General features: G+C 48.2%; 5 protein-coding genes and 1 non-coding gene across 6 annotated transcripts; 3 read left to right on the top strand and 3 right to left on the bottom strand.

The window, feature by feature from the left end:
- Window positions 1–1,200: 1,200 nt before the first annotated feature.
- JDV02_002830 (uncharacterized protein) lies at window positions 1,201–2,871 on the top strand (the record flags this gene model as incomplete). The annotated part of the gene is made up of 1 exon (XM_047983904.1): window positions 1,201–2,871. One exon carries the CDS (start codon window positions 1,201–1,203, stop codon window positions 2,869–2,871), a length of 1,671 nt encoding a protein of 556 aa, XP_047839876.1.
- Window positions 2,872–5,526: 2,655 nt separating this feature from the next.
- JDV02_002829 (uncharacterized protein) lies at window positions 5,527–7,003 on the bottom strand (the record flags this gene model as incomplete). The annotated part of the gene is made up of 3 exons (XM_047983903.1): window positions 5,527–6,404; window positions 6,458–6,697; window positions 6,784–7,003. The coding sequence occupies 3 exons, from the start codon at window positions 7,001–7,003 to the stop codon at window positions 5,527–5,529; spliced, it is 1,338 nt and encodes a 445-aa protein (XP_047839875.1).
- A 1,012-nt stretch (window positions 7,004–8,015) lies between these two features.
- On the bottom strand, window positions 8,016–9,407 carry JDV02_002828 (uncharacterized protein; the record flags this gene model as incomplete). The annotated part of the gene is made up of 3 exons (XM_047983902.1): window positions 8,016–8,791; window positions 8,864–9,085; window positions 9,203–9,407. The coding sequence occupies 3 exons, from the start codon at window positions 9,405–9,407 to the stop codon at window positions 8,016–8,018; spliced, it is 1,203 nt and encodes a 400-aa protein (XP_047839874.1).
- A 2,637-nt stretch (window positions 9,408–12,044) lies between these two features.
- On the top strand, window positions 12,045–14,118 carry JDV02_002827 (Amidase; the record flags this gene model as incomplete). Its single annotated transcript, XM_047983901.1, has 9 exons — window positions 12,045–12,330; window positions 12,426–12,527; window positions 12,582–12,626; window positions 12,681–12,697; window positions 12,753–12,843; window positions 12,902–13,327; window positions 13,388–13,514; window positions 13,571–13,693; window positions 13,751–14,118. Exons 1-9 carry the CDS (start codon window positions 12,067–12,069, stop codon window positions 14,116–14,118), a joined length of 1,563 nt encoding a protein of 520 aa, XP_047839873.1. The 5' UTR covers window positions 12,045–12,066.
- Window positions 14,119–14,335: 217 nt separating this feature from the next.
- Window positions 14,336–15,045, top strand: JDV02_002826 (uncharacterized protein). Its single transcript, XM_047983900.1, has one exon. It carries the CDS (start codon window positions 14,411–14,413, stop codon window positions 14,774–14,776), a length of 366 nt encoding a protein of 121 aa, XP_047839872.1. The 5' UTR covers window positions 14,336–14,410; the 3' UTR covers window positions 14,777–15,045.
- A 1,924-nt stretch (window positions 15,046–16,969) lies between these two features.
- On the bottom strand, window positions 16,970–17,078 carry JDV02_010884. The gene has a single exon (XR_007157334.1). It is a non-coding gene; the product is annotated as a 5S ribosomal RNA (ribosomal RNA).
- Between the last annotated feature and the right edge of the window lie 8,437 nt (window positions 17,079–25,515).

Raw genomic sequence — 25,515 nt, 5'->3', positions numbered from 1 at the left:
GCCTCATCTCGCAACGCAAAGCCGAACCGTTGTGCTCCGCCCGCCAGTGTGTCCGCAAGTCGCCGCCAACAGGTGCCGCGCCGCCCGCCCCAGCTGCGCTGCCCTCCCCGTCCTGCAAACCCAGACCTGGCGTCACACCCCCCGGTCCCCGCCGCCGCCTCCGCGGGCTGCTGATAAGGTATCGCCTGGTATCGCTTCGTCGCTCTTACTCGCCCGCACGCGGAGGCGAGGGTTGGATGGTCCCAGCACACGAGCGGGACTCTTTTCTTTTGGCGTCTTGGTTGATGTCGTCGTCTTGCTCTCCTTGACTCCGATTCATTCCCTCCTCCGTGTCCTATTCTTTACTCTTTCCTCCTTCCCTTGACGACTGCCTCGCCTGCTCCTTCCTTCGACCGAGGTGCCGTTCGCCTCCATTCCAGCACAGTGGTCGCGACTGCCGCTGCAAGGCACCAGCCGACCCGCACGCCGTTGGCGTCACTGCACCACCACCGACCTGCACACAGCCAGCCAGGGCAGGCGCCCACGTCCTGTACGTACTTCGTACGCCCGCCCGCCCGCGCCGCAGCCCACCTGCACCTTCTGCCGCCGCCATTGACTCCTCCTCGCCTTGGGCTCCGCCGTACCTGCCAGACAGAGGTTACTCTCCCGGGGACCCTCAAGTTTCCCTGCCGGACCGGAGGCTCAGACCCTGCCAGTCCCGCCTGCCCTGAATTCAATTCCATTCCATTCGGGCAACGCTCATTAGTCCAGCCTGGCTGCCTCCTGCCATCTTTGGGCCACGTTACGTACAAAGTACACACACGCAATCACGAAACCCTTCCTTCGACTTCGACCGACACGCGAGCGTCAGCCAGGAGCGACTACACTGCAAGTTCGCAAACGCGCTGGGCAGTGGAACAAAAGTACTGCGCTGCATCCCCTGTACCTTACTGTTCCAGGCCAGGTACATGCCCCTGCCCGCCGCTGGCCCTGCTCTTCGTGCTTCCCCTGCGACCCGGCAAGCAAGTCGCCGATCGGCGCCAAAAGTCCCAGCCCGACGGTCCCCTGAACTCGATCCCCTACAGCCTGCCTACAGGTGGTACCTTCACGCACGTCTCGCACAGCGAGCCAGTATGCCCCCGCGTGGCAGCAGCGACACGTACCTCTAGTACTTGTTGTCCCTGCGGCCGGTACCCACGTACTCAGCTGTGTCACTCAAAAATGATGAGATCCCTCCTCTGGTCGAGTCTACCGAGGCAGGGCATTCCATCCTCTTCCCCGACGCATTCGCAGCACGCCAGCAGCAAGCCCGCCTCCACGGACTCGAGATTCGACGAACCCGCCGCCTCCTCGCCTCGGAGCAGCAGCCTCAGCAGCACGAGAAGCTTCAAGAAGCATGCACACACGACCCACGGCGACAGCAGCGTCACCGTCACCGTCAAGCCCGTCCGTTGTTCGTCCTCGTCGACCCTCAGCGCCAGCTCTCTCGCCTCGTCGCCCTCGCCATCTGTATCGTCCTCGCTCGCCTCTTCCGAGTTTGATGTTGCCATGGTCAAGCGTGGCAGAGCCAAGCGAACGTCCGACAGTTTATCTCCGTCGAGTCCCCCCAGCACCACCACCAGCTTGTGTCGACCAACGACTCCTACGAGTCCCGTCCAGATACCAAAGCACGCCAACCGCGACTCGGCGCATAACTCGAAGCGCCCTGCCACGACACATCACCGCCGTAGACATCCTCGCCAACATGCCCACGACCCCGAGTCCTTGTCGCCGTCCCTCGCCGCTCTGCTTGCTGTCACCGACATCCCCCGCCAGACACGCCGGCGGCGGCGGAGCGACAAGCCCTTGACCGTCGACGAGATTGTTGGGGACCAACATGTCTCTGAGAAGGAGCTGAGCCTGACGCTGAGCCGCGGGCCCATGGATGTGCTGCTCTCGCCGCCCGACGACCTGGCCGACGACGACGCCAGCTTGACCGAGAGCAACGTCGGTTCGGCCATCGCCAGGACCACGTCCATCGACTCCATCCCCTCCCTCGGCGACTCCTTTGTCACGGACATGCTCTCTTCAGTCGATACGCCCCGCAGTCAGTGCTCACAAAAGCGACGTCTCAGCCCCATGCGTAAGAGTCTCGAGCCCGTGCGCTCCCCCCCGGACGCCACCGAGGAACACCCGCTTGCCGGCGATGCGCTGGACCTCGAGGACTTGGATTTACAGGTGCTGGGAGAATCACTCGAGGAGGAATCCACTGGGCTGCAGTTCCTGGAGCCCTTTAAGCCGCTGCGGTCCGTCTTCAAGTCCAACCTGACGGCCTCATTACGAGCGTTGCGATCCGCCGCCAAGTCCTTCTCCAGCATCAACTTCCCCTCGATCCCGCCCGACGACTTTCTGACGCGGTCCATCCTCACCATTGACCCCAATGTGCCCTATGCGGACGAACGGAGACCACCTGTCACCGAGGAGATGCCCTCGGCGGAGCTGCGACGGTATCTGAACCCAACAACGAGCAGCCTCATTGACCCGCAGCCGAAGCCGCGCCGGGCGTTTTCCGCGTCGATCCAGATGCAGACTTACAAAGTACAGCGCTCCCGGTCGCCGCACCCCTCTGTTCGCAGCCCATACCCTTCGACGTCGCCGCAGTCGGGCAGCACCGGCCAGCACACGCGCCCCACAACACCGGCGCCTGGCATGCGCCAGCGCGAGATGCGAGAGAACTCGGACTTTATCCGCATCGCCGTCATGGAGATGGCGATGCGTCGGAGCGGGAAGCTCGACAACCAGCGGCCCGGGCGGGCTCGATGGGCCTTACCACCGCGACGGCCATCGACAAAGCCCTACGAAGTTGCACCCAATGGAGTGCCACTGCGTTGGACGTGCCTCAGCTATGATTGATGGCTCCTGCAGCCAGACGAACCTGGAGCGGCATGCCGCGCCAGCCACTATCCCAGCTTCTGCACCCAAACTTGGCTTTGCCGCTGCATCGCAGGATGGCACAGCGGCGAGGCTCTCTTGCAGGTCAGCCGGAAGCTGGCATGCTGGGCAGGGGACCCGGCAGGCCGCCAGTCCAGTGGAGATTTGCCACGAGCCTCCACTGCCAGAAACCCACTGGTAGGACGGCACGTTGCAGTGGCTCCATGTTTGCAGCCAAGGTTGCACGCGTTGGGCGAGCCAATCGAGAGCGGCGCAACGAGTCGATTGAGTAACACGACCCGCTCATGGAAGAAGTCTGGAAGCCTGGCCGGAGATGGAGCCGCGGCCGCAACAGCCGGGACGCGGCACTGGCTGACAAGGCCTTGTCGGCAAGAACAAGAACAGTCGCAGCACCATTTCAAGGGCCCGCGACGGCAACCATGGACGTATGCATTCGCTCCACGAGATGTCAAATGGCATGGGACGTGGTTTGGGGGAATGGTGTTTGCTTTGGAGCGGCCGATTGATGCCTTGCAGCGCGGGAGGATGCAGGCGTCAGCGAATGTGCCTGATGGGGAAGGCAGACAACAGGGCCCCCAAAAACGTGTCGCCCAGCAGGTGTTGCGGCCCGCCTGTTTCGGGGACCCTGCAATCGCGTCTGACTCACGGAAGCGGCATGGGCCACGTTCTGATTTTGTTGATGGGGGATTCAGGCACAGAGGCGTCCCCGCTGGACCCTGAGTTGGACGCCGGGGGATAAAATTTGCTCGCCTCCACATTCACACGGAATCTCCCGGGCAGAGTCAAGCACGGAGCTACACGTCACCGCCTCTGCTGCGGTGTTTGGTCGGCCGATTGAGGACAGAAAGGTTTACAGTACAGTACAGGGCAGGGAAGCTCACTGCACTCTCAGAAGTACAGTAGTGCAATCACACCACTGCGGATGATTTGCTTTTGGGTTTAGATGGTACAGCGGGAGCCTCACAGGACAGCGCGCCACGTCGGCGTCGATATTATTTCTCTTACACAAGCAGCATTGCGACGCGGGAACGGCACGGAACCGGGATTGTTTGCATTTTGATCCACACACACACAAAGGCGCCGACTAGCGGCCTGACCTTGTTTCTTTTCTTGCAGGATACCAACGTCGGCCGCGGCCACCACTATAAATACTATTTTTTCTCTCTGATTGTACGCTACTCCTACACCGTCAACGGTTTGGCATCTCTTGCCGCCATCTCATTGGCGACGGGCGTGGCCCAGACGGGAACGGGGGTCGCAGTGTATGTACGCACATGCCGCTGCAGGTCTGCCCGACCCTCTGAGGTGGTCGCAGCGGTCTTGCGTGAACACTGAGGCCGGACAGACGGAGATGGGGATTGATTGTACGAGGATGCGAGACGCGGCCGCGAGGCACGGGGCATACATGATAGGATGTGTACATGCGTACGAGACGCAAACACGCGCGTGAGCAGACAAACTGCATCTCGGTTTCTGCGGACATGGCGCGTCGCAAAGCAGCGACGACGCGGCGGCTGACCGTGCAGACTGATTGACTACCGCATCGGGGACTGTCATCCGGACGGGGCACCCTTGTGAGCCTCGTGCAGAGCTGCAGTCTGTACGTACAAGGGAAGTCATGCACGGGGTCACTGCAAGCCAAGCCGGCTCGCCACCCATTCCTGCCGAACAGGAACTTACTTGGTATGTACATGGACCATCACGAATAACCATGTAACTGCCTGCTGCACTACATCCCGCGGGTCGACCGTATTGCATTGCCGTTGACGTGAGTGGACTCGGGGCGGGCGGGGATGTGCCGGATGAAGACTTGTCTCGCGTCTAGAGGCAGATTGCGTTACCAAGCAGGCTTACTTACTAGATAGCCAGTGATAAAAAGATGCAGAGACTGGGAGCGGAGCGTTGCATTCGCCTACGGAACTCTATCATTGCGTGCGTGCGTGCGTGCGTGTGGACGTAAGGAAGGTCGTGGTTCGGGACTTGGCCTGATGCGGGAAGGCAAAATGCGGAGTTGCAGCCGACGGAGGGAAACCGAACCCGAGATGGGATGCGATGAGATGGATGAGGAGAGGAGAGGATGGTGGTGGTCGTGAGGGGTAGATGGGCACGAACGAAGGACATGATGATAGAGTTGACGATCAGGTCCTTGGGGCGCCGAGCGGAGCTCCTGGAGATACCCCCTTTTTCATCAGTTTTATTTTATTTCATCTTTTTGGGCATTGCACAGGCGGCTGATAAGGAGAACAGAAAGGACTGGCACCTGACTGGTCGATGGAGAGCACAAAGACGGAGTTGATCCGTATGCCCTGATGTATCACCTGCCAAAGCAGGTTAATGTTCCATCCGAGCAAGCTACGTCCTCGGAGTCTACACGACGGCATAGAGTCCTGCAGTTCCCGAGGGGGGTATACAATGTTCTTACGCACCAGACTGTCATTGCAGATAGACAGCCTCCCCCCAGCACCTATCTCTGATCTCTCCCCCTCTCACCCCCCCTCTCTCTTAGTCTTCATCTTGCCTCTGGGCCACATCCATGCCCTCTCGAAGCTCCGCCTGCTGCCTCTCGATGCGCTCCACCTCCAGGATGCGCTGCCTGCGGGCCTCGAGCTGCGCGTACTAGGCCTCGAGCTGCTGCTGCTCTTGCTGGTTCTCTTCGTGGGTGAGCCAGGGCATGTCTATGGCTGACACGCGCTTGGTCGGCCCGAGGGTGAATTCCGCAAGCGCGGGGTCCGTCTCGGTCGTTGACGACTTGTCGTTCGCGCCGGCGGACGGTCGTGACGTGACCGGCGTGGACTGAGCAGCAGATGCCGCCATGGTCGTGGAGCTTCCGGCAGCATCACCACCGGGCGCGTACATCTCCAAGACTTGATTGCGAGGCTGTGCTGGCTGATATGACAGATGCTGCGGCTGCTGCTGCTGCTGGACCGGCGTGTTGGTCCCGGACTGATACGACAGGTGCCGCTGCTGCTGTACCGGCGTGCTCGTCCCGGACTGACGGGACAGATGCTGCTGCAGCGGCGTGTTCGCCCCGGAGCGGTCCGTCAGCGCGGCGAGTCCAAAGCCGTAGCCGAGCTGCTGCATGGACGCGGCTCGACTCTCGTGGAGGCCGTACAGCTCCTGCCCGCCGAGCCCATGCTGTCCGACGGCGACCGGCTGAGCGAAGCCGACGGGGGAGGTTCCTGGCTGGATATAAGAGGTTGCCCGCCGGCCTGCTCCTCCGCTTCCTCGTCGTTGTCGTCGTCGTCGCCGCCGCCAGAGCAGTGCTGCCAACGCCAGGGCAGTGAGCACGGCGGCTGCGCAGCCCACGCCGATGCCTGCCTTGGCGCCGGTGCTGAGTTGAGGCGGGTTTTGCTGCTGCTGCTGGTCCGGAGTTGCCGTGGATGTCGGCGGAGCGGTGGTGACGGCTGCGGCTGCGGCGGGGGAAGAAGACGCTCGCGCAGTAGACGACGGATTGTTGGCCGTCGCTGATGCTGTTTGCGTCGTTGATGCGACGCCTTGTGATGTGAGTTAGCCATTCGAGGGTTACGGGACGTTGGGGTTGATATACCTGAGCCGGTGGCGGACCTAGTTGCACCGCTTGTTGTATTTGTCCCTCGTGAAACTGACACAATTCGAACGTCGGCGTATTTGGGCATGGGAATCAAAGGTTTCTCGAAAGCCTCGAACGAAATCATGTCGCTTGTCCACCGCCCGGAAGCCGAATTACCGATCAGGAGGAAGTAATCTCCACTGGGCACAGAGTCCAGTCTCATGTCGATGATGCTGTTCCGACCGTAGCCTGCATCGTCTGTGGAGGGCTCAAGTACCAGACCAAACGAGTCAGTGAGACGCCATGTCTTGCCGACGCATGGAGAGAAAGGAGGGCGGACAGACCCATGACAGTTTGAACAGCGTTCGTGTCGTTCACCGGATGATAGAAGCCCCAGCTCGACCAGTTGTATAAGACAATGGGGCAGGGAGACATATCCTCGCAGCCGTCATATCGCAAGGTGAAATCATCCTTGTCCGTCATGTTCCAGTCCTTGTTGAGAAACCCTGTTGCGGCGACGACGGGGAGCAGAGCGGCGAAAAGGACGAGAGTGTAGTATTCCATAACGTGGTATATGAGACAAGACATGAGTAACTTTTGTGAGACGTCAGCAAATCGAGTATCCCGATGACGTTCTCTTCTCTGAATAGCATGTAGAAAACCCTGAGCTGGCGGCCCATGACGAGCAGCTCGAGGGCTGGACGATCCCCTCTGTAGAATGAACTGCGCTTGTCGTGCTATGCACATCGAGGCGGTGTAGAGCAGGCCCGCGACATGGCGGTTCCAGAAGACATGTAAACGACGAACCAAACACGCCGGATACAATGAATGACACGGGCCGCTTCGACTTGCCAACATCAATGACAGGCAGTAAACCACTCGAAATAGACTTACAAGATGCTGTCATACGCCGAACATGGGGAGCATCGGCGGACTATCATGCCGAGCCCGAGGCTTTGGCTTGCCGCTGACGAGGTGGCTGGCCGGCTGGCAAGGGGGAGAAGGGATGGAACTAGGTACGCTGAAGAAACCGACGCTCGAGGGAGGGGAGGGGAGGGGAGGAGCCTTGGCTCGGTGATATGAGGCTGAGCAAGTTGGTCTGCAGAAAAAGGGCAACCAACGTCGCGGCGACGGCATCAGTCATGCCCAAGTTGGAGCAAGCCCTTGGCCGACATCAAGTGTGCACGTCGTGGGCGGTACACCTAACAATGACTTGTGACGAAGCCTGTGGAACCCCGCGCAACCAACCGCCATGCGTTGACATACTAGAAGCAGTGCCTCGGTGCAGTATTTCCGCTGAGTATCCGAAGAGCTGCATTCGATACCCAAGCTTCTTGTTGGCCGTGCCTGTGCTATGCTCGGTCTGTCACGGTCAAGAGGGAACCTGGAATGGAACACTGGTGTATGTACATACTGCTTATAGACCGCCGCAACATGTAGGCTGTACGCAACTCATCCAAGACTGTCCGAGCCCGAGATATGATTGTTATGCGCATCTAAATCGTTACACCTGCATTTGAGTATGTACTCTTCCCCTTGCTCGACCCGTCCCCTTCCAATGCCGCATGTGTATTCATTAGAGTCGTGTGATGGATGAATAGCCTCTGCTCTGCGCCGTATATCGTGACGCAGGAGCAGTGTCCCCTTCGCCCATCGTAGACACGCTAAACATGGTGGCTCCGAAAGACTCTGCGAAAGAGGGTATGTGAAACTCCGGGATAGTCGGAGAGTCCATGCTGGCCAGCGTCGCGTTCATGCTTGCCGGAGAGGGACCCGACGGCATAGGACCGAGCGAGCCAGTCCCCGAGCCTCGAGAAGCCTCCGAAATACATAACCCGCTGGTACCCAGTGAGGAAAATGATATCGTCGGACTGTCCACCATCGCGCTCGACAGCGAGCCTGGTGTAAGCTTGTGATGCTTATGCTCCCAGCTACTGTCAGATGGCAGCTCGTAGCAGGTCTGGCCGCAGAGCTCTGCAACAGGCTGGCTGTCGAGCTCCTTATTTCTGGCTGAGGACGTAGGACTTGCGCCTCGAGGCTGAAGCTGAGGTTGCTTGCTATCAGGGTCACTGTCATCGCTCCCGCCGTGCTTGAGCCCCCTCCGCCGACGCCACCATAGGAAGGCTGCTATTGGCGTGAACAAGAACGCGGCCACGCACCCGACGATGATGCCCGCCAGGCTGCCGGAACTCAGGTGGCGCGAGGTTTGTGGTTCTGGGCTCCCCGTTGCCGTGGGGGTGGCTGTTGTGGCGACGGGCCCGGGCGTGACGGGAGACGGAGGCTGCGTAGACTGCGCGGATGATGTAGACATGGACATTGTCGCATCTTCTGATTGCGATGTTGTTGTAGGCTCTTTGGTAGCACGTTTATTTGGTGAGTACAGCAGTGACGTCGTCGGGACAGGAACGTGAGGGAAATACGTACCTGCGGTTGTCGTGCGGGTTGATGTAGAAGGCGGTGGCGTGCCGGTGTATAACAAGGCTGAGGGAGGAATGCTTTTGTCCGGGTCAGCCGACGACTTGTAGTAGAACCCGGGGCTGTTCACGAGTGCGCCCAGCATATCGCCGATGGTAAAGTAATACTGGCCAGCGGGTATTCCCTGTAGGATAAAAGTTATGTTACTATTCTTGCCGTGTGACGCGTGATCTTTGCCTCGGCTCCCCATATTCGGGGTCCTGTTAGCAAGTGTGGCAGTATGTTGGGATGGTGAGCCGCCCCCCCCCGGGCGCGGCATCTTGATGGGAGTGGTGGTGGTGGACGTACCGGTTATGGTTTGAAGCGTCTCAGAACCAGTGTCGGAGATCATTCGCTCTAGATAGATGCCGCAGGGGTCTTGGTTACACCCTTCGTACAGCAAGGTGAATGGCTCCCCCTCCTTCACCTTATAACTCAAGTTGCGGAACCCCAGCACGGCCTCGGCCAAGGGACACAGGGAAGCCGCGACGGCTGCTACGACGCAGCGCTTCATCCTGTCAGCTCAGTGGATGCGGGGGGCTCATATTAGACTGCTTTTGGCACGCGATCCTTCAGTCGAAGGCAAGGTTTTTGGTTTGGTCTCGCGCGGTACCGAGTTCGACAGAGGCTATAAGGTTTGAGCAAACAGCATTATTAGCTTCAGTATGGCAAAGAAGTTGGAGCGTAGCTAATAACGGTCGATGGGTCCAGAGCTAGCCACGACGGTGGCGACCCGTAACTGCTGCAACGATTCCAAAGGGCTTCATCACAGAACGAACGATAACATTGCGATAACTCACCGGGCCTCTATATCCGAGATATGCGAACACAGTTTCATCTACCAAGACGAAAGTTCATGAACAGTGACAAGATTCGGTCTGGCACGCTGCTCATGGTCGCAAAGGAGAGAACAGACGGAACCAGCTAGACAGGGCGGTGATGGGCACCTCGTACGGTGCGGCTCAACAGGGAGGTGTGAGGCGAGGCGGACACACGAGCCCGTTGACCCGCCCATGCATCTCAGGGGCCATGACCAACGCGACCATGCCAACATCGCGCGCGCAATATCCAATCGCGGCTTTGCAGTCTGAGCAACAACAACATCGTCCATTGGCAGCAGCGCGGCCGAACCCCGCTGCACGGACTGGTACGTGAATGTCCGGACCAACTATGCCTTTGTCGTCTGGTCTGGTCTGCGTTGTTGTCAGTGCTCACTTCGTGCAGGTACGATGTGGACGGGCCTCGAGGGGCAGCGGCCGCAGAGTGAGGGGTTGTCGTTTGGATCAGCAGGAAGCCTTTGGGTGACGGGGGATGATCAACGCCGCCATGCACGTATCAATCAATCCATCAAGGCTGTTGGGTGTCTGCCGCTTTCAAAGTTCAGTGCTATAGTATGGCCCCTATTGCACTCTTGCCGTCGTGTGTTCGGTTTTTCTTGGCACGCACAAGCTCTTGGGCCTTCAGCCGGCCGTGCTTGTAATACGTGTCCATGCAAAAGATATAAAATGTTGGACTCGCACCTCGAGGTCTTCGCAATATTTACCTCGCACACGCAGTAGCTACAAAGACACCTGATATCGTCCATCGTGGTGTTGAATGAGGGCATGCAGCGATCCTGGCCAGGAGGCTTTTGTATGTTTGGTACTATGTTTGATAGCATCTTGCGATTCCAAGCAAGCGAAGTGGTACAGGGAAACTCACTCGGATCGCTGGTGCTCGCCAATTCTCGAGGTGACGCGGTTCAATTTAGGTAGGATCTTATGGATCCTCTAGACACCTATAAAGACCTGACGCAGGCTAAGCACTCGTAGAAGCTACGATAAATGGGATCCCTCGATCCACCCAGCTCATGCTTCCCTCAGAATGTGAGCTTGATTCCCGTCCTTCGCTCCCGTCACCTTTGCCTTGGCACAAAGCTTAGCTGGTGCGACTTTTGCCTTGACTGCTGCAGCCGGATCCAATGCCATGAGCGGAATACTATTCAGCTGTATGTCTGGCGGCACGATGATCTAGTCGACCTGGGCTTTGACTGCACATTGTGGACGCAAACGGCTATAAGTACGGAGAACACTCCCGAGCATAGCTACTTTTGTTGTGACTCAGACAACATTCAAACAGCACACAATCTACTTATTGCTTTTGTTTGTCAGATACAGGGCCGCCGAAAATGGTCAGCATAGCCGCCCTCAAAATTCATGTTGCCGCTCTGGCAGCACTTGTCCCTGTGACCGTGGCACTCAACTGCAAGCAGGGCTTGTACTACTGCGGATACAACCTTTTGGCAATAGGTAGACGATTTCAGATTGCTAATGAAGCCCATAGACGATCTTTTTCTTTGGCCGACACATCTGAGCTGACACAATCTCCCGTGTTCTAGGCAATTACTACGGCCGTATACATGAAGCTCTCATCTGGAACGGCCAGGAAACTGATTCGCTTCGCATATACAAGTCCCTTTTCTTATGCACTGGCGGACCCAACGGCGACATCACATATCAGTACTTCTGCGCGACCGGCTTCTGCGACGACGGGGGCGTCGATCACTCAGACAGCTGCCCCGGCTTACAGCAGTCTAGAAGTCATACAGTAATTTAGTCAATTATACTATACATGAACTTCGTCCCGGACTTCCCATGTGGCGTAGCGACAAGAGAAAAAGGTGTCTCGCTAGTTGTTCATCTCGACGCGGCGTCTGCGACGGACGTCTATAGCCCATGTGTTGAGTCCGCGTCAACAGCACGCGAGGGGAACTCGGCTCGGGCCTGGTAAGCTGCTTTCCTCATCTGGATAGCTTGCACGGGAATAGTGATAGTGGGTAGGCCGGGTTCAAGTTGATGTTGCATCGACCCCAGATATCTTGGCTGCCTGCACTGAAGGCGGAAGCTAGACCAGCACGATTGGCACTTAGCGCAAGGTACTTTGGCAAAGACCCCGGAAGAGAGATGCCTGAGCGCGCTATTGCGCGGCACGCCGGATCCTGCCACTGCATGTCAGCAAGCCGCGAGGAGAGGCAAAAGATCCAGATGCCTGGCGGGTTGGTTCTCGTTGCTTGCGGGGTGAGACATGAGACAAAGATCGCAGATATTTGAAGGCGATCCAACCTCCGGCGCTGGAGCAACCTCGTTTCGACGACTATCAGCAATTTGCCAAAGTACAGACGCACCAACGACACAATGAGCCACAGCGAGACGCCACTGCAATTCCTATCCGCGGCCGAGCTCCAGCGGAAGCTGGCTACCGGGGAGACCACTAGCGTGGCGCTGGTGAGCCAGTTCCTGGACCACATTGAGCGACACAACTGGCAGGGACGGAAGCTTAATGCCGTCACCGCGACCCTGCCTCGGGAACTGGCAGTGACTCAAGCGAAAGAGCTGGATGAAGAGCGAGTAAACGGGAAACTGAGGGGGCCGCTCCATGGCATCCCGATTATTGTCAAGGTACGAGTGGTCGCGCTTACATGAAAGCACCTTGGATGCAGCACTCCGACATCCTGGCGACTCGTGTGCAGGTTCGCGCGCGCTGACCGTTACAGGATACTGTGGTGACAGACGAGGCATGGGGCATGCCGACTAGTGCGGGGACAGCCGTCTTTACGACATTGAGGGCAAGAGAGAATGCTACCGTTGTCGATAGAGTATGTCCCCGGCGTTAATAAGGAAGGTAGTTTGCGTTGACGCCGTGCAATTAGATGCGAGAGAACGGCCTGATTATTCTTGGCAAGGGCAACATGACAGTGAGCACACATATCACTCCGCCATACAACAAAAGCTGACGTACCTCGTGGTAGGAGTTCTGTGGAATGAAGTGAGACTTTAGATAGCCATTTCTTGAGATGGCTCGCTGCTGACTTGATATGCAGAAACAAGGACACACCAGTCGGATGGAGCGCCTTCAAAGGTCAAACCCTGTCCGCGTACCGCCGCAAAGACCTTGACGAAAAAGACCAGCCGGTACAAAGAATGAGTCGACACCCGCACTTGCAAGCCTCTTTTGCTGACAGCACAATAGGTCTCGGGCGGCTCATCTTCCGGGTCGGCCGTGAGCGTATCGGCTGGTTTCGCGCCCCTGGCCATCGGTACCGAGACGACGGGCTCGATGGTGCTACCGGCAAGCACCAACGGCGTTTACGCCATCAAGCTGAGCTACGGCGCGGTGCCGACTCGGGGTATATTTAAACTGAGCCGTAGTTACGACTGCGTAGGGGCGATGGCGCGCGATCCGGCGGATCTTGCTCCTCTCGCCTCCATTCTTATTTCTGACCACAGCAACGACGTCTCACAGGCCGTACAAACGAGACTCAAGCAAGAAGAGTTGCGTAAGGGGGCAAGAGACGAGACTGAGAAGGGCTTTAAGGGACTGGGAATCGCGGTGATGGCTCCGGCATGGGGCGTGCACGAGTCGGTTCTCAAGGGCAAATGGGACCATCCCGATGTGGTGAGCTACACAAACGCTGCTTGTTAACTGTGTACAAGATCTCTGACAGACATGCGATAGATTAGCAAGTATGAGGGCGCGATCGAGAAGATGAGGTCTCTCGGCGCCAGGACAGTCTATCCACTTCAGGTCCCAGAGGCAGACGACGTGCTCAAGTACAAGGATCAATCACTCGCTACGACGGCGTGTAAGTCCTAAAATGCAGGAAACGGAAAGAAAAAAATCACTGACGACCTGGCACAGACTACGAGTTCCCACATAACGTTGAAGAGTTCATCGCGTGCTTCCATGACAATCCCGAGATACGAAAGCTCCAAGATATTGTTGATTGGAATGAGGCGAACAAGCACATTGCCATGCCAGAGCGCATGTAAACCCCTTCCTAGTTCACGCTGGCTTCACATCCAACTAACCCTGCCGCAGCACACACGGGCCAAAGCGAGCTCATCGCCGCGCTCAACTCGACCCTCTCGCCAGACGATCACGCCGCCACCGTCGCTCACCTCCGCCACGTCGCCGAGCGAGAGACCATGGGCAAGGCCATGAACGATGCAAACGTAGACATCGTGCTGTCCGCCTCGGACGCGCAGCTCGTCACGTTTGCCGCGTGCGCGGGGTGGCCGACGGCGGCGGTGCCGCTGGGGCGATGGACGGCGCGCAACGGGCAGCCGTACGGCATGTTTGCGCTGGCGAGACGCGGGAGGGAGGACGTGCTGCTGCGATTCATGGTGGCCTGGAAGAGGCACGACATTGGCGATGTGGAGCGGCCAAATATGGAAGGCTGGGAGTGAGTGAATCCGGTGCGCTCTGTCTGTGTGTTACAATATGTATGTTGACGACGGGCCCCTATTCGTATTGCGTGCCAATGAGCTTCTCCTGTCTCCCCGCCTCTGTGTTACTTCTTAGGAGCGAGTGCCAACTGGCCAAGTGCTCACTCGCCTGAAAAGGTTAAAGGCATAGACGATGGTAAGCCAACCATCCATCCAGCCCGACCACGCAACTCCTCACCACCACTCTAGTTACATCCCTCATCATCATCACCAGTCCCTTCAAAAACGGTCAAATTGTCAAAAACGCCGCACCATGGCACTCATCTCATCAATCGCCACGGCATTGATGGCCGTTCTGCACGTCTACATCCTCGTGCTCGAAATGTTCCTCTGGACCACCCCGCGGGGACGCCGCGCCTTCCGCCTCACCCCCGAATTCGCGCAGCAGACACGCGCCCTGGCCGCCAACCAAGGCCTGTACAACGGCTTTCTGGCAGCCGGCCTGGTTTGGGGTATCGCTCACCCGGTCGCCGAGTTTGCGGCGCAGCTCCGCCTCTTCTTCCTGGGGTGCGTGGTCGTCGCGGGGGCGTACGGTGGCGCGACGGCGTCACGGAAGATTTGGACGGTGCAAATGGCGCCGGCGGTGGTATCTCTGGGGCTGGAGTACCTACAGGTGTAGTCGTTCGCGGGATTCCAAACAAAGACGGAAAATAGCGGCAGGGTTAGACTCGTTTGGCATTCACGCGAAGAGGGCTTTGTCTACTGATTCGTCACGGTTGGATGGCCGATGCAGAAACGTTAAAAGTATATCGGCGCCCAGCCTCCATCTTGGAGCAAATCCTTGGGGCTTTTGTTTGTACGGAGAGCTGTAGCAAGAATAAGCTTCTCGAGGAGTGTCGCACTTGATATGCGGTTGAACCATGTATACCCCGGCTGTACACAAAAGAGTCTCACTGTGTGGCCTACGCTTTGATCTAGCCTCAAGAGTCAAAGCGTGGGCCCGGAGAGATGGAAACATCTCTGTGCAATCATAATTTGTTCAGAGCAAAGGCTTTCAATACAGGGCATTGTTCAAAGACAATTTCGGTGGCCCAAAGTTCGTCACGGCCCCTGAAAAAGCGCTGTTATACGGACCACTTTGTGAACAAAGCCAATTAATTGTTACTTTCGTGCATCCTCGCTCCTCATGTTCCTCGTAGCTATATGGTCCATTCAGCCACCTTGAAGAGCCATGCCTTGAATGAGCTGTGGTGTTCATGAACACATGGCTCAGATGTCACGACACCACATATATAAGAACCACCTGACGGCCGACATGGACAGAAGCAACACATCATCTCTCACTCACTCACATCCGCATCTTCGGTCTTCTCTGCAACACTCACTCACATCACACTCGCTTTCTCATCTTCCAGCAACGCTCACTCACATCCACAACTTCAACAGTCCCGTCAGGCAAAAAGATGCCTCGCAACACTAAAAAGATTCACTTTAGCGACGCGCCCGAGGGGTCTAACGCCCCGGGGCAAAAACAACAAGGTCCCGCCGGCTCCATGCCGGGTCCCTCGAAGGAAAAAAAGGAAAGCACGGGCGAAAAGGCTCACCAAGCCCAGCAGTCAGCATCGACAGCCCTGCCGAATATCGTCGTCGACAGCCCGCAGGCCACCGTCCAGTCGCAGAAGACTGCGACGAATTGTCGTAACTGCAAGCCGGGAGAGACCTCTTGTGTGTTGTGCCAAGAGCCGCGAGACGGCGCCATTAGCCGCCTGGACCATTATGAGGACCCGGAATCGCCCAAGAAACGTCCTTCTCTGAAGCGCGAGAATGCAACTTTGGGTCAGAAATAATAAGTCCGAAGCGAGGGCTTCATGGGATCAGCTGGCCGGTCGTATGATCGCGGACTTACCCCAGTGGGTTTCAGTGAGCCGACGTTGCCGTGTGAGATAAGTACCTAACAAGATTGCACTGACCACCACACCGTTCATCCCGCATCGCAAAAGTCTGCCTACAGCGAACACGGTGTCGTGGTTGATATCGTTGGTATTTTTGCTCTTTGCTTTCTCTGGCATTCTACGCACGACTGTCTAGGTTAGGAGTCTTCCCTAGGCTCCTTGTCTAGACAAGATCACTAGGTCAAGAGATCTTGAAGCTGCATGGAGTTATCGGGCTTGATGGTGTCAATAGTCTTATTGCTATCATAGCTCCGAGGCCGCAAGGGTACACTAGTCCAAGAGGTACACTTGGCTGCGGCAGGATGGTGGGGTACGGTGATCAGGCTAGGATGCTGGAATGACATAGGTAATAGAGAAAGAGTATGATCTTTTCAAAATTTTCTTACTTAAAGGGTAATCCAGTCATTTTGGAGAGGCAACAGCCGCATGAGAAGCAGGCAGAATGCGACTGTACCACACTTCCAAGTACCGCGCCGACCCAGGATACGACCTCCGGGTAAAGCGAGGAAATGTTGGTAGCGGTTATGGGGCAAGCACGTCTGCTCTTCACAGCTCTGGCTGGATGTGCGTAGTACTCGTCTTGGTAGACTCTTCGCAATATTTGAACCCCCTGGCCCCTCTGCAGGTCGTGCCGCATATCGTGGGCGCAAAGTGTGGCTGCGACTGCAACAAAATAGTTGAACGACATGGAGACCGCTGTTCAAGGTCCTCCATGTCCAGCCATGCTATGACAAGGCCCCCTGGCTGGTGCTTCCTGGTGGTTCGTCTGACGCATGCGACACGGCTGCACACACCCCACCTGGCCGCATAACAGGCCGCGTCTGCCACGACTGTGCATCTGTCAACGACACCAAAAAGAGAACCACACTCTTGCAACGACATCACGGCAGAACAAGACGACGCAAAAATTGACAAAAGATTACATACAACAGCCGGTGTTCGCTGGTCGTCACCGACCCAACTACTAATCTGCCGCTCATAAGCTTGTCTATGGGAGAGCGAACGGGAAGTCTCCCTCGCTGTGAACCGCCGAGGTTCTGCCGCCGCACCGTTTCGACGGCGGCGCCGGTGGGTCGCTGCCGGTCCCGGGAGGGGGGCAGCGACTGCCCCCTCCGTTTTCCACCCTACGGCCGCGGCCTCGAGCTCCGTCGGGCGCGGGGGTAGGGCTAGCAGCCGCCTGGCCTCACCCGATCGTACGCCCCCTCTATCGCCGGCTGAGCTGAGCGAGGGCGCGTATCGCATGCGCAGGAAAGGGGAGCGGCGAATGCGTTAGGCGTCGGCCGTGACGAAGCGCTTCGTTGGCCACCGGATCATGGCCGTGTTCAATATAAACCGATGCTCTTGCCGGCTTCTCCTCTCTCCTCTTGGCCCCTTCCCCTCTAGCATCCTCCCTCTCCTTCTGAGCCCGATCCTGCATCCTGTCGTCCTCAACTAACCTTAGGGAACCGCCCTAGAAGCCTGCTTCTCATCCCCTCCCCCCCCTTCCTCGCAGCTACTCTCCCCCGGCCCTGTCAATCCCACGGCACCCCTTTTCGCTCCCTGCACGGGAACAGGGTGCGGAAGCCCCCATTTTCCTGTCGGCAGCAGCAAGATGGCGCGCCAGTCGAAGGAGGCCCGTCGGCCGAAGAAGACAAGCGGCCGCACGCAGCACCGCAAAGCCTTCTTCCAAGCAGACGCGGGAAAGCTCGCGCGCTAGGTTGACTCTAGGCACCAGCAAGGGGCCCTTTAGGATAGCACGGCGTCCTAGCTTAAGATAAGGAAGGCTCGCGAGGAAATTTAGGGATTATAGTAGTCGTAAGTGCCTTATCACCTCTTCCCGCTATTGCTAATATCGCTAATACTGCTATTAGGACCGCGTACTAACGCTTGCTTATAGGTACATTTAGAGCCTCGGGATCGACGATTATAAATAGACCTAGAGGGATCTTAACTTCCGAGATTATAGTATAAGGAAGCGGTATCTAGGTTTCCTAGAGTATTATTGGCAATTATCTAGCGTGCCGCGACCTTACTTAGGCCCTAAGGAGTACCGAATAGTCTATACTATAACCTTAGCCGTGACTTTATAGGACGTTTAGTCTATCCTCGTAAAGATAGCCGATACGAGAGTAATAGACCCCTTAAGGGAGTAAAATCTATACGCGGCGTACTTATATAGGCTCTACTACTTATCCTAGGACGCCGCGTATCGTAGCGGACTAGCCTATAAGGTTACTAAGGTAAGAGGCGCCTATACGATTAATACTACTCTACTATTAGCTATAATACGTAGAGGCTAACGTAGTTAAGGAGCCGCCGATAGGAAATCCTATAATTAGCTATTAATCTAGGCCTTATACTCCTTTAGACCTTCGAGAAGAAGGAAGCTATAGTAAAAGACGTTATATTAATGCTCGATACTATATAGCGGAGGGCTCGAGACATCCCCTATAGTAGTAGTAACCGCTTCGGTTTCTATTACGCCCTTATAATAAGCGCGCTTAGCGGCTAGCGGCTAGCGAGTACCGTTAATCTTAAGTATAAGGACGTTACTATTAAATAGGTACGTATAGGCGATAAGGTTTTATTAGCGGCTACTATCGCTATTTTCTATATAAAGTAGCTAAGGAAGGTTTACTAGAACTAGCGCTATATATAGGTAGACCGTAAAACCGCTCCTTAGCTTCTAAGGAGAGCTCTAAAGTATTAACGGGATAATTAGGCTAAAGTTCTCTATAACCTAGGTCCCCTATCTAGCTATATGCCTCCTTACTCTCTTCGTCTATAAAGGTATTATCGATAACGCCTTTAAGGCTAGCTATATACGCCTAGAGTAAGTGCTTAAGGAGATAGCGCTAAAAGGTTACCTCCTTTTTACTCCTTTACTATAGCGGACTAAGATACTAGAGAAGGACGTTTTTAATATTTCGTATAAAAGGTACCTTGCCTTTTAAAACCTTAACCTATTAGTCGCCGGTATTTATAAAGACCTTAGGCTATATTCTATACATATCGGTATAAGATATCGGCTAGCTAATGCTAGTAACTATATAACTATTACGTATAGGGAAGGATATCCCTATATAGCTCGCTTACGTTTCGCCGTTTAAGCTCTTTAAGCTTTAGTCTTAATATAATAGCGATAGGCACTACTTATAGACTAATAAAGCTACTATTTCTCTTACCTAACTAAACTAATTATATTATTGCCTTATAATTCCTAAAGCTTCTTTAATAGTTACTTAAGAGCGATAATAGCGCTAGCGAGAAGCCACTATAATATAAGCGCGTTATATAGCGTTACGCTAATAAAGGGAATCCCTATAGATAATACCGCTAAGGTATTTAACGTAATATAAGCTACTTTAAGTAATATAGATATAATATAAAGGGAGATTTTAATTAAAGAATAAGCTTAAGTACTCTATCTTTATATTAAGTAACTTAAAGAGCTTTAATCGCTTTAGAAAAAGGAGAAATAGCTATATAAATCTTTAGCTTAAAGTAAAGGCGTTAATATAACGTTATTAAAGTAAAAGTAAGGTATTTTTAATTTTATTAATAGTAACTATAATAATAAAGTAAAGGTAGTAAACTTCTTAAAGCTAGGCTATTTAATAAATCCTTAAAAATATTAAGATTAATTATAAGATATTAAGTATACCTTTATTAAAGTACCTTAAAAATTCTAAAAGGATAGGAAAAAGATTATTTTTACCTTAAACTATATATATTATAAAGGAAAGATAAGATAAAACTAATATCTTAATAATTAGCTTAAAAAATAAAGAAAGTAATTAAAAATAAATTAAATAGCTTTTAAAAAATAAATTAAGGTACTTTTATAAGACTTAATTAACTATAAGGTAAATCTTATAGCTTAAAGGTAAAATATAATTTAATAAAAAATTTAATTACTTATTAACTTTAATTTATATTTAAATTTAATAAAGAAATACTTTAAGTATATAAATAAAATAAACTATACCTTTACTTTCTTTAAGAAACTATATTTTAAGTTATAATATTAAATTAACTTATAAATATTTATTAAAAATAAGACCTATAAGGTAATAATAAAGATTATTTAATAAGTTTAAGACTTTATAAATTATAAAATAAAATAAAAAAGCTAATTACTTATAAAAATAAATAAATAGTAAAAACCTTTTAAAAGGGAGGTATTTAAAATTTAAATAATAAATAAAGGGGATAAACTTTTATTTTAATTAATAAAGTAAATATAATCTTAATAATATTAAAAATAAAGGAAAAATTATAATATTTTTATTATAATAATAAAGATTACTTTAAGAGGTTATATTTAAAGTAGTATTAAGGGCATAATTATATTTTACTATATATATAACCTATCCTATAAAATAAAGGGCCCGCGCCCTACCCCTAGACCGCGCTAGCTATTTTTAGTATATAGGCATAGGATAAGACCGGCGCGCCGTAATATATGCCGATATCTTAATTAAATTAAAGTAGTACTATTCGTAGAGCTAGTTTTCTCTAGTCGTAAAGCCCTTTCTACCCCTAATTTTTTCCTAGCTAATCCTATACCGCGTAGCCTACTATACCCGAATACGGTTCCTAACTTAGGCTAGCGCGCGACGACGATTAAGTCCGTCTCTGCCTATATATATAATACGCCTGCGCGCCTATCTCGATTAATACTATCGCTAATGCCTTCCGTAAGACATTATTAAATGCCTATACCGCGGCTTTACGGCAAGCTAAGCGGCAAGTCTCGGGCGACGATAGAAACGGCATTATAAGGTACCCGCGGTAGCGCGGCTACTTAAGGCCGACTAATAGCATTACGAGCGATAGTAGCGATGGTACCTAGTATATAAAGGCGCCGGCCCGGCCCGGAAAAATAAATCTCCGATACTATAATATCGTAAGAAAATAGCGGAAGCGCGTTTTTTAAGCGAATTAAGCCTATTAACGTAGCGGCGCGGGCAAGTATTATAACGATATAGTTTAATTAAGAGGTTTTATTATGATATTATATCGGCGTGCGTTATAGCGCGCTAGTCTCGTCCTATACCTATATACTAAAAATAGCTAGCGTAGTATAGGGGCGGGGCGCGGACCTATAAAAAGTAGACCGGCTTTACGACTAGAGAAAACTAGCTTTACGAATAGTACTACTCTTAAATTATATCGTTATAACGTAGCGCCCGCGCTAGCGCGCTAGCCGGGCTTAATTCGCTTAAAAAACATATTTCTATAGTTTCCCTATAATATTATTATATTTAAATAGACATTCTTCCGCTTTAGATCTTTCCGCCGGGCCCGGTCGGGTACTACTAGCGCTAGGCCCGCGCCTATTATTACTTATTAATTACGCTTATACTTACGCCTATACCTATAACCTTATCTGCCCCTTCCTTAATAGAACCTAATTCGCTTATAAATAGCGTTTCCGCTATTTTCTTTTAATATTATAATATTAGGGCTATATTATTCTATACTAGGCTAGGCGCCTATATATACTAGCTACTATCGCTACTATTACTCGTAAAGCCGCCGGTCGGCCTTAAGTAGCTAGGCTACTATAGCTATTATAGGCACCCTATAATACTATCTCTATCGCTACTTAAGGCCTACTATAAGGCCTACTATAAGGCCGCGATATAGGTATTTAATAATATCTTATAGTAGTATTAATATAATAGCGTAGGTAAGATATATAAGTAAATAGGCGGCTATACTAACGGACTTAACCTTAATCGGATATAATAGGCTATACGCTATAAGATTAGCTAGGGGATTTTATTTTATAGGGAGGGTTATATATCTAATAAAATATAGTTATGCCTTTAATACTATTTTATATTTAAAGCTTATAAAGGAAAGGGATATTATAAATATATTAGAAAACTCTTAATAGCTAAAGTAAATATTTATACTTTAAGAAAACCTATAATAAAAAGGGCGATATAATATTTAACTATATTAATAATAATTTACTTTTAATAAGAAATATAAATATATATAGGACTTAATATATACTTAAAGGTAAATTTTATTAATATTATTTTTATATAATAATAATAATTATAATAATTATTTTAAAAGACCCTTAAATTAAAGGTATTAAAAGAGCTTAATATCCTTTAATATAATATTTAAAAAGTATTAATTATAATAAAGGATAGTTAAGGCTAAGAATACTATTTAACTTACTTTTATATCGCTATTAATTATAACTTATAGCTAAAAGAATACTTTATTTTATTAAGTATATTAATATTTATAAAATATTAAGTCTATTTAGCCTATATTACTTATAAGTAATAATTTAAATATAATTAAGGAAGCTTAAAGATATTAAATAAATAAAAGTTTATTTATATATATTAAAATAATATATAAATATATATACTAAAATAATATATAAATATATATATTATATTATAAAAAAAGTTAAGCCCTTTACTATTAGGAAAGAGTAAGGAAATAATAAATAAAAAGTAAAGAATTAACCCTATAATAGCTTACTCGCTAAATATTAATTTAGTAATTAAATAAGAAAAGTAATAATATAGTTAAATAAGTATAAGGGTAATAATATTATAAAACTAAAGCTTATAGGTTTAAGCTTTTAATTTACTAGCTAGATAGGCTTTAATACCCTATAGTTTAGGGGCATTATATATATACCTTAATTCTCTACCTAAGCTTATATATATATATTTTATCTTAGTACTTTATTATAATTATTCCCCTCTCTTAAGTAACTATCTTAATTGCCTATTTATATTGCCTATTTAAGGCTCGAACGAAATTATCTTTTATTTATAGTAATTAAGTCTTTATTCTTTTTAGTTTTATAATATTCGCTATATATCGAATCGAAGGTAAATAAATAGTAAATTACTATTAGATCGCTATTAAACCGATATTATTATAGTATTTATATTAATAATATAAATATAATTATTTTACCTTAGCTTATTTTACCTCTTTATTATTATTAGCCTTTTTTCGCGCTTATATTAGTTCTATCTTTTATATTTTATTATTTACCTCTACCCTTATATTTATATTTTCTTATTTATTTTACTATCTTCTCGCCTATATTACGCTATTACTATACCTTTTATTTATTACCGTTATAGCTATATAATGAAAAAGTAGCATTAAGTATATTATTATCGGTAAACGTTAAGTTCTATTAAAAAATTATTTTATATATATTATATATATATAGTATATAAGAACGCTATTAAGTTAAAGCCTTTAGTTTCGATAATCCTTAAGATCGGTTATATATATAAGATATTTAACTTATATAAATATATTTAATATATTTCTTATAAGGATATTTATAATTAAGTAAGTTTTATTCTTTTCTCCCTTTTTTTATTATTATCTTACTTATTAATCCTTTTTAATAATTAAGCTCCTTAATAATAAAAGACTATAATAATTTATTAATACTATATAATTAAGTAGCTAATATTATTAATAAAGAGCGCGATAATATTACTATTTTAGCTACTTAATATATTAAGGTTATAATAGCTAATAATATATTAAAAGATAGCGCTATTATTTCGCCTTTTCTTAATATATAAAGTAATCTTATATTTACGCTAGCTTTATATTAGCTTTTATTTATTAAGGAAATTTATAAATAAATCGCTAGCGCTTTAATAGTATTAATATCGGCCTTTAATACCGCTTATAAAGTCTATAACTTATAATAAGGCTTATCGGGCTTTTATAAGTTAATATTAAGTAATATATTTAAGCGTCTACCTTAAAGATATTATATTACTCTTTCCTTATAGGTATATTTTTATATCCTAGCCTTTAAGTAAATAATATATTATTATAATTATTTTTATAGCGAATTATTAATATTTTTATATAGGCTAGCTAAGATAATATAAGCTTTTAAAAAAGGTATATTACCCTTTAGCTATTTAATAGAGATATAAGTTATATAAGTTAGACTATAATAAAGATATTATTTATTAATAATATTAAGACTATAATTATTAATTTTAAGTATTTAATAATTAATTATTTCGATAATATTTATAAAGAGATTTTACTATCTTATAATATTTAATTATAGGAGTTTCTAAGGTATTTTAGCTTACCTTTATAAGTCTCTCGTTTTAAGGTTTTCCTTTATTATCTTTTTTTTATTAATCTTTCCTTTATTAATCTTTTTTTATTAATCTTCCTTTTATAACTTTCCTTTATTATTTTCTTAATTATTAGGAGTAAATTTTTAAAGCGCTTTTTTACTTAATTTCTCGCTTATATAACGTAATTACTTTATTAATAACTTATAATTATTTTATACTTAAATAAGGAAATAAATAAGGGTATTTATTATTAAGTTTTAATATTATAATAATTTAAGGATATATAAAGGATAATATATTAAACTTCTTTAAGGAATATATTTAAGCTATTATTTTTTAAAATATATTACTTTATAGCCTTATAAAATAATATACTTTAAGATATAGTAATTTAAATATATTCCTTTCTATTTTATATATAAGAGTTATAATAAAGTCTTTTATTCCTAATTTATTATTATTTCTTAAGTATTTTACTATTAAAATAATTTATATATTAAGTTTAAGAATAATAAAGTTAATTAGCTTTTAAGCTCTTTTTTCTTATCTTAAAGGAAGATATTAAGGAAAATATCTTTATAATAATAAGTATTTCTATTCTTAAATATAAAGTTAATTAATATTAATAAAGGTAATTAAGCTTTATAAAAGTCTTTTTTAAAATATTTAATTTCCTTAATTATTATTAACTAGCTTTATATATCCCTTTTTAATAAGTTCCTTAAGGTTAAGCCTCTTTACTTTTAGTTCGCTATTACCTTAAAAGTAACCTATAATTAAAACGGTTAAGAATTAAAGCGTTAATAAAGCTAAGACTTCTTTAAGGTCGAGTAATTAAATAGTTCTCTTTTTATTACTTAAGAAAGTAATATTAAGTTTAAGTCTTACTTTAGTTATCTTTTTATAGAATTATTAAAGTAGCTTTAAAATATTTAAGTCCTTTATTAATACTTATTAATTATATTTTAATAGCTATCTCTTTTATTTAATAAAATAAGATATCTTTCCCTATTATTAGCGTTATTATTTAATCTCTTTTACTTTTTATTCTTTATTATTATTTTTTAGCTTTAATATTAATATATTTTCGCTAATAGCTTACTCTTTAATCTATTTAATCTAGGGTTTTAATAGGCTTATATAGAAAATATTATAAATCTTATTATAGTTCTTTAAGAATATTACTTTATAGGCTTAATTTCTAATTTATTAAAAGACTTAAAATAGCCTAATATATCTTAAGGCTAATTTCCTCTTATAGATCTTAAGTTATAGGTTTTTAATAAAAAGCTTAATTAAGTCGCTAACTTTTAATATAAGTTTTTTATATTTTTTATTATAGTATTTCGCTTATATTTTAATAGCCTTTC

Source organism: Purpureocillium takamizusanense, chromosome 2 (genome assembly GCF_022605165.1).
Source record: "Purpureocillium takamizusanense chromosome 2, complete sequence".
NCBI lineage: Eukaryota > Fungi > Ascomycota > Sordariomycetes > Hypocreales > Ophiocordycipitaceae > Purpureocillium > Purpureocillium takamizusanense.
This window is presented reverse-complemented; position numbering and strand designations above follow the sequence as displayed.

What these genes read in the sequence shown, in the direction of transcription:
- JDV02_002826 (XM_047983900.1), top strand. Translation starts at nt 14,411, where the DNA reads ATGGCACTCATCTCATCAATCGCCACGGCATTGATGGCCGTTCTGCAC.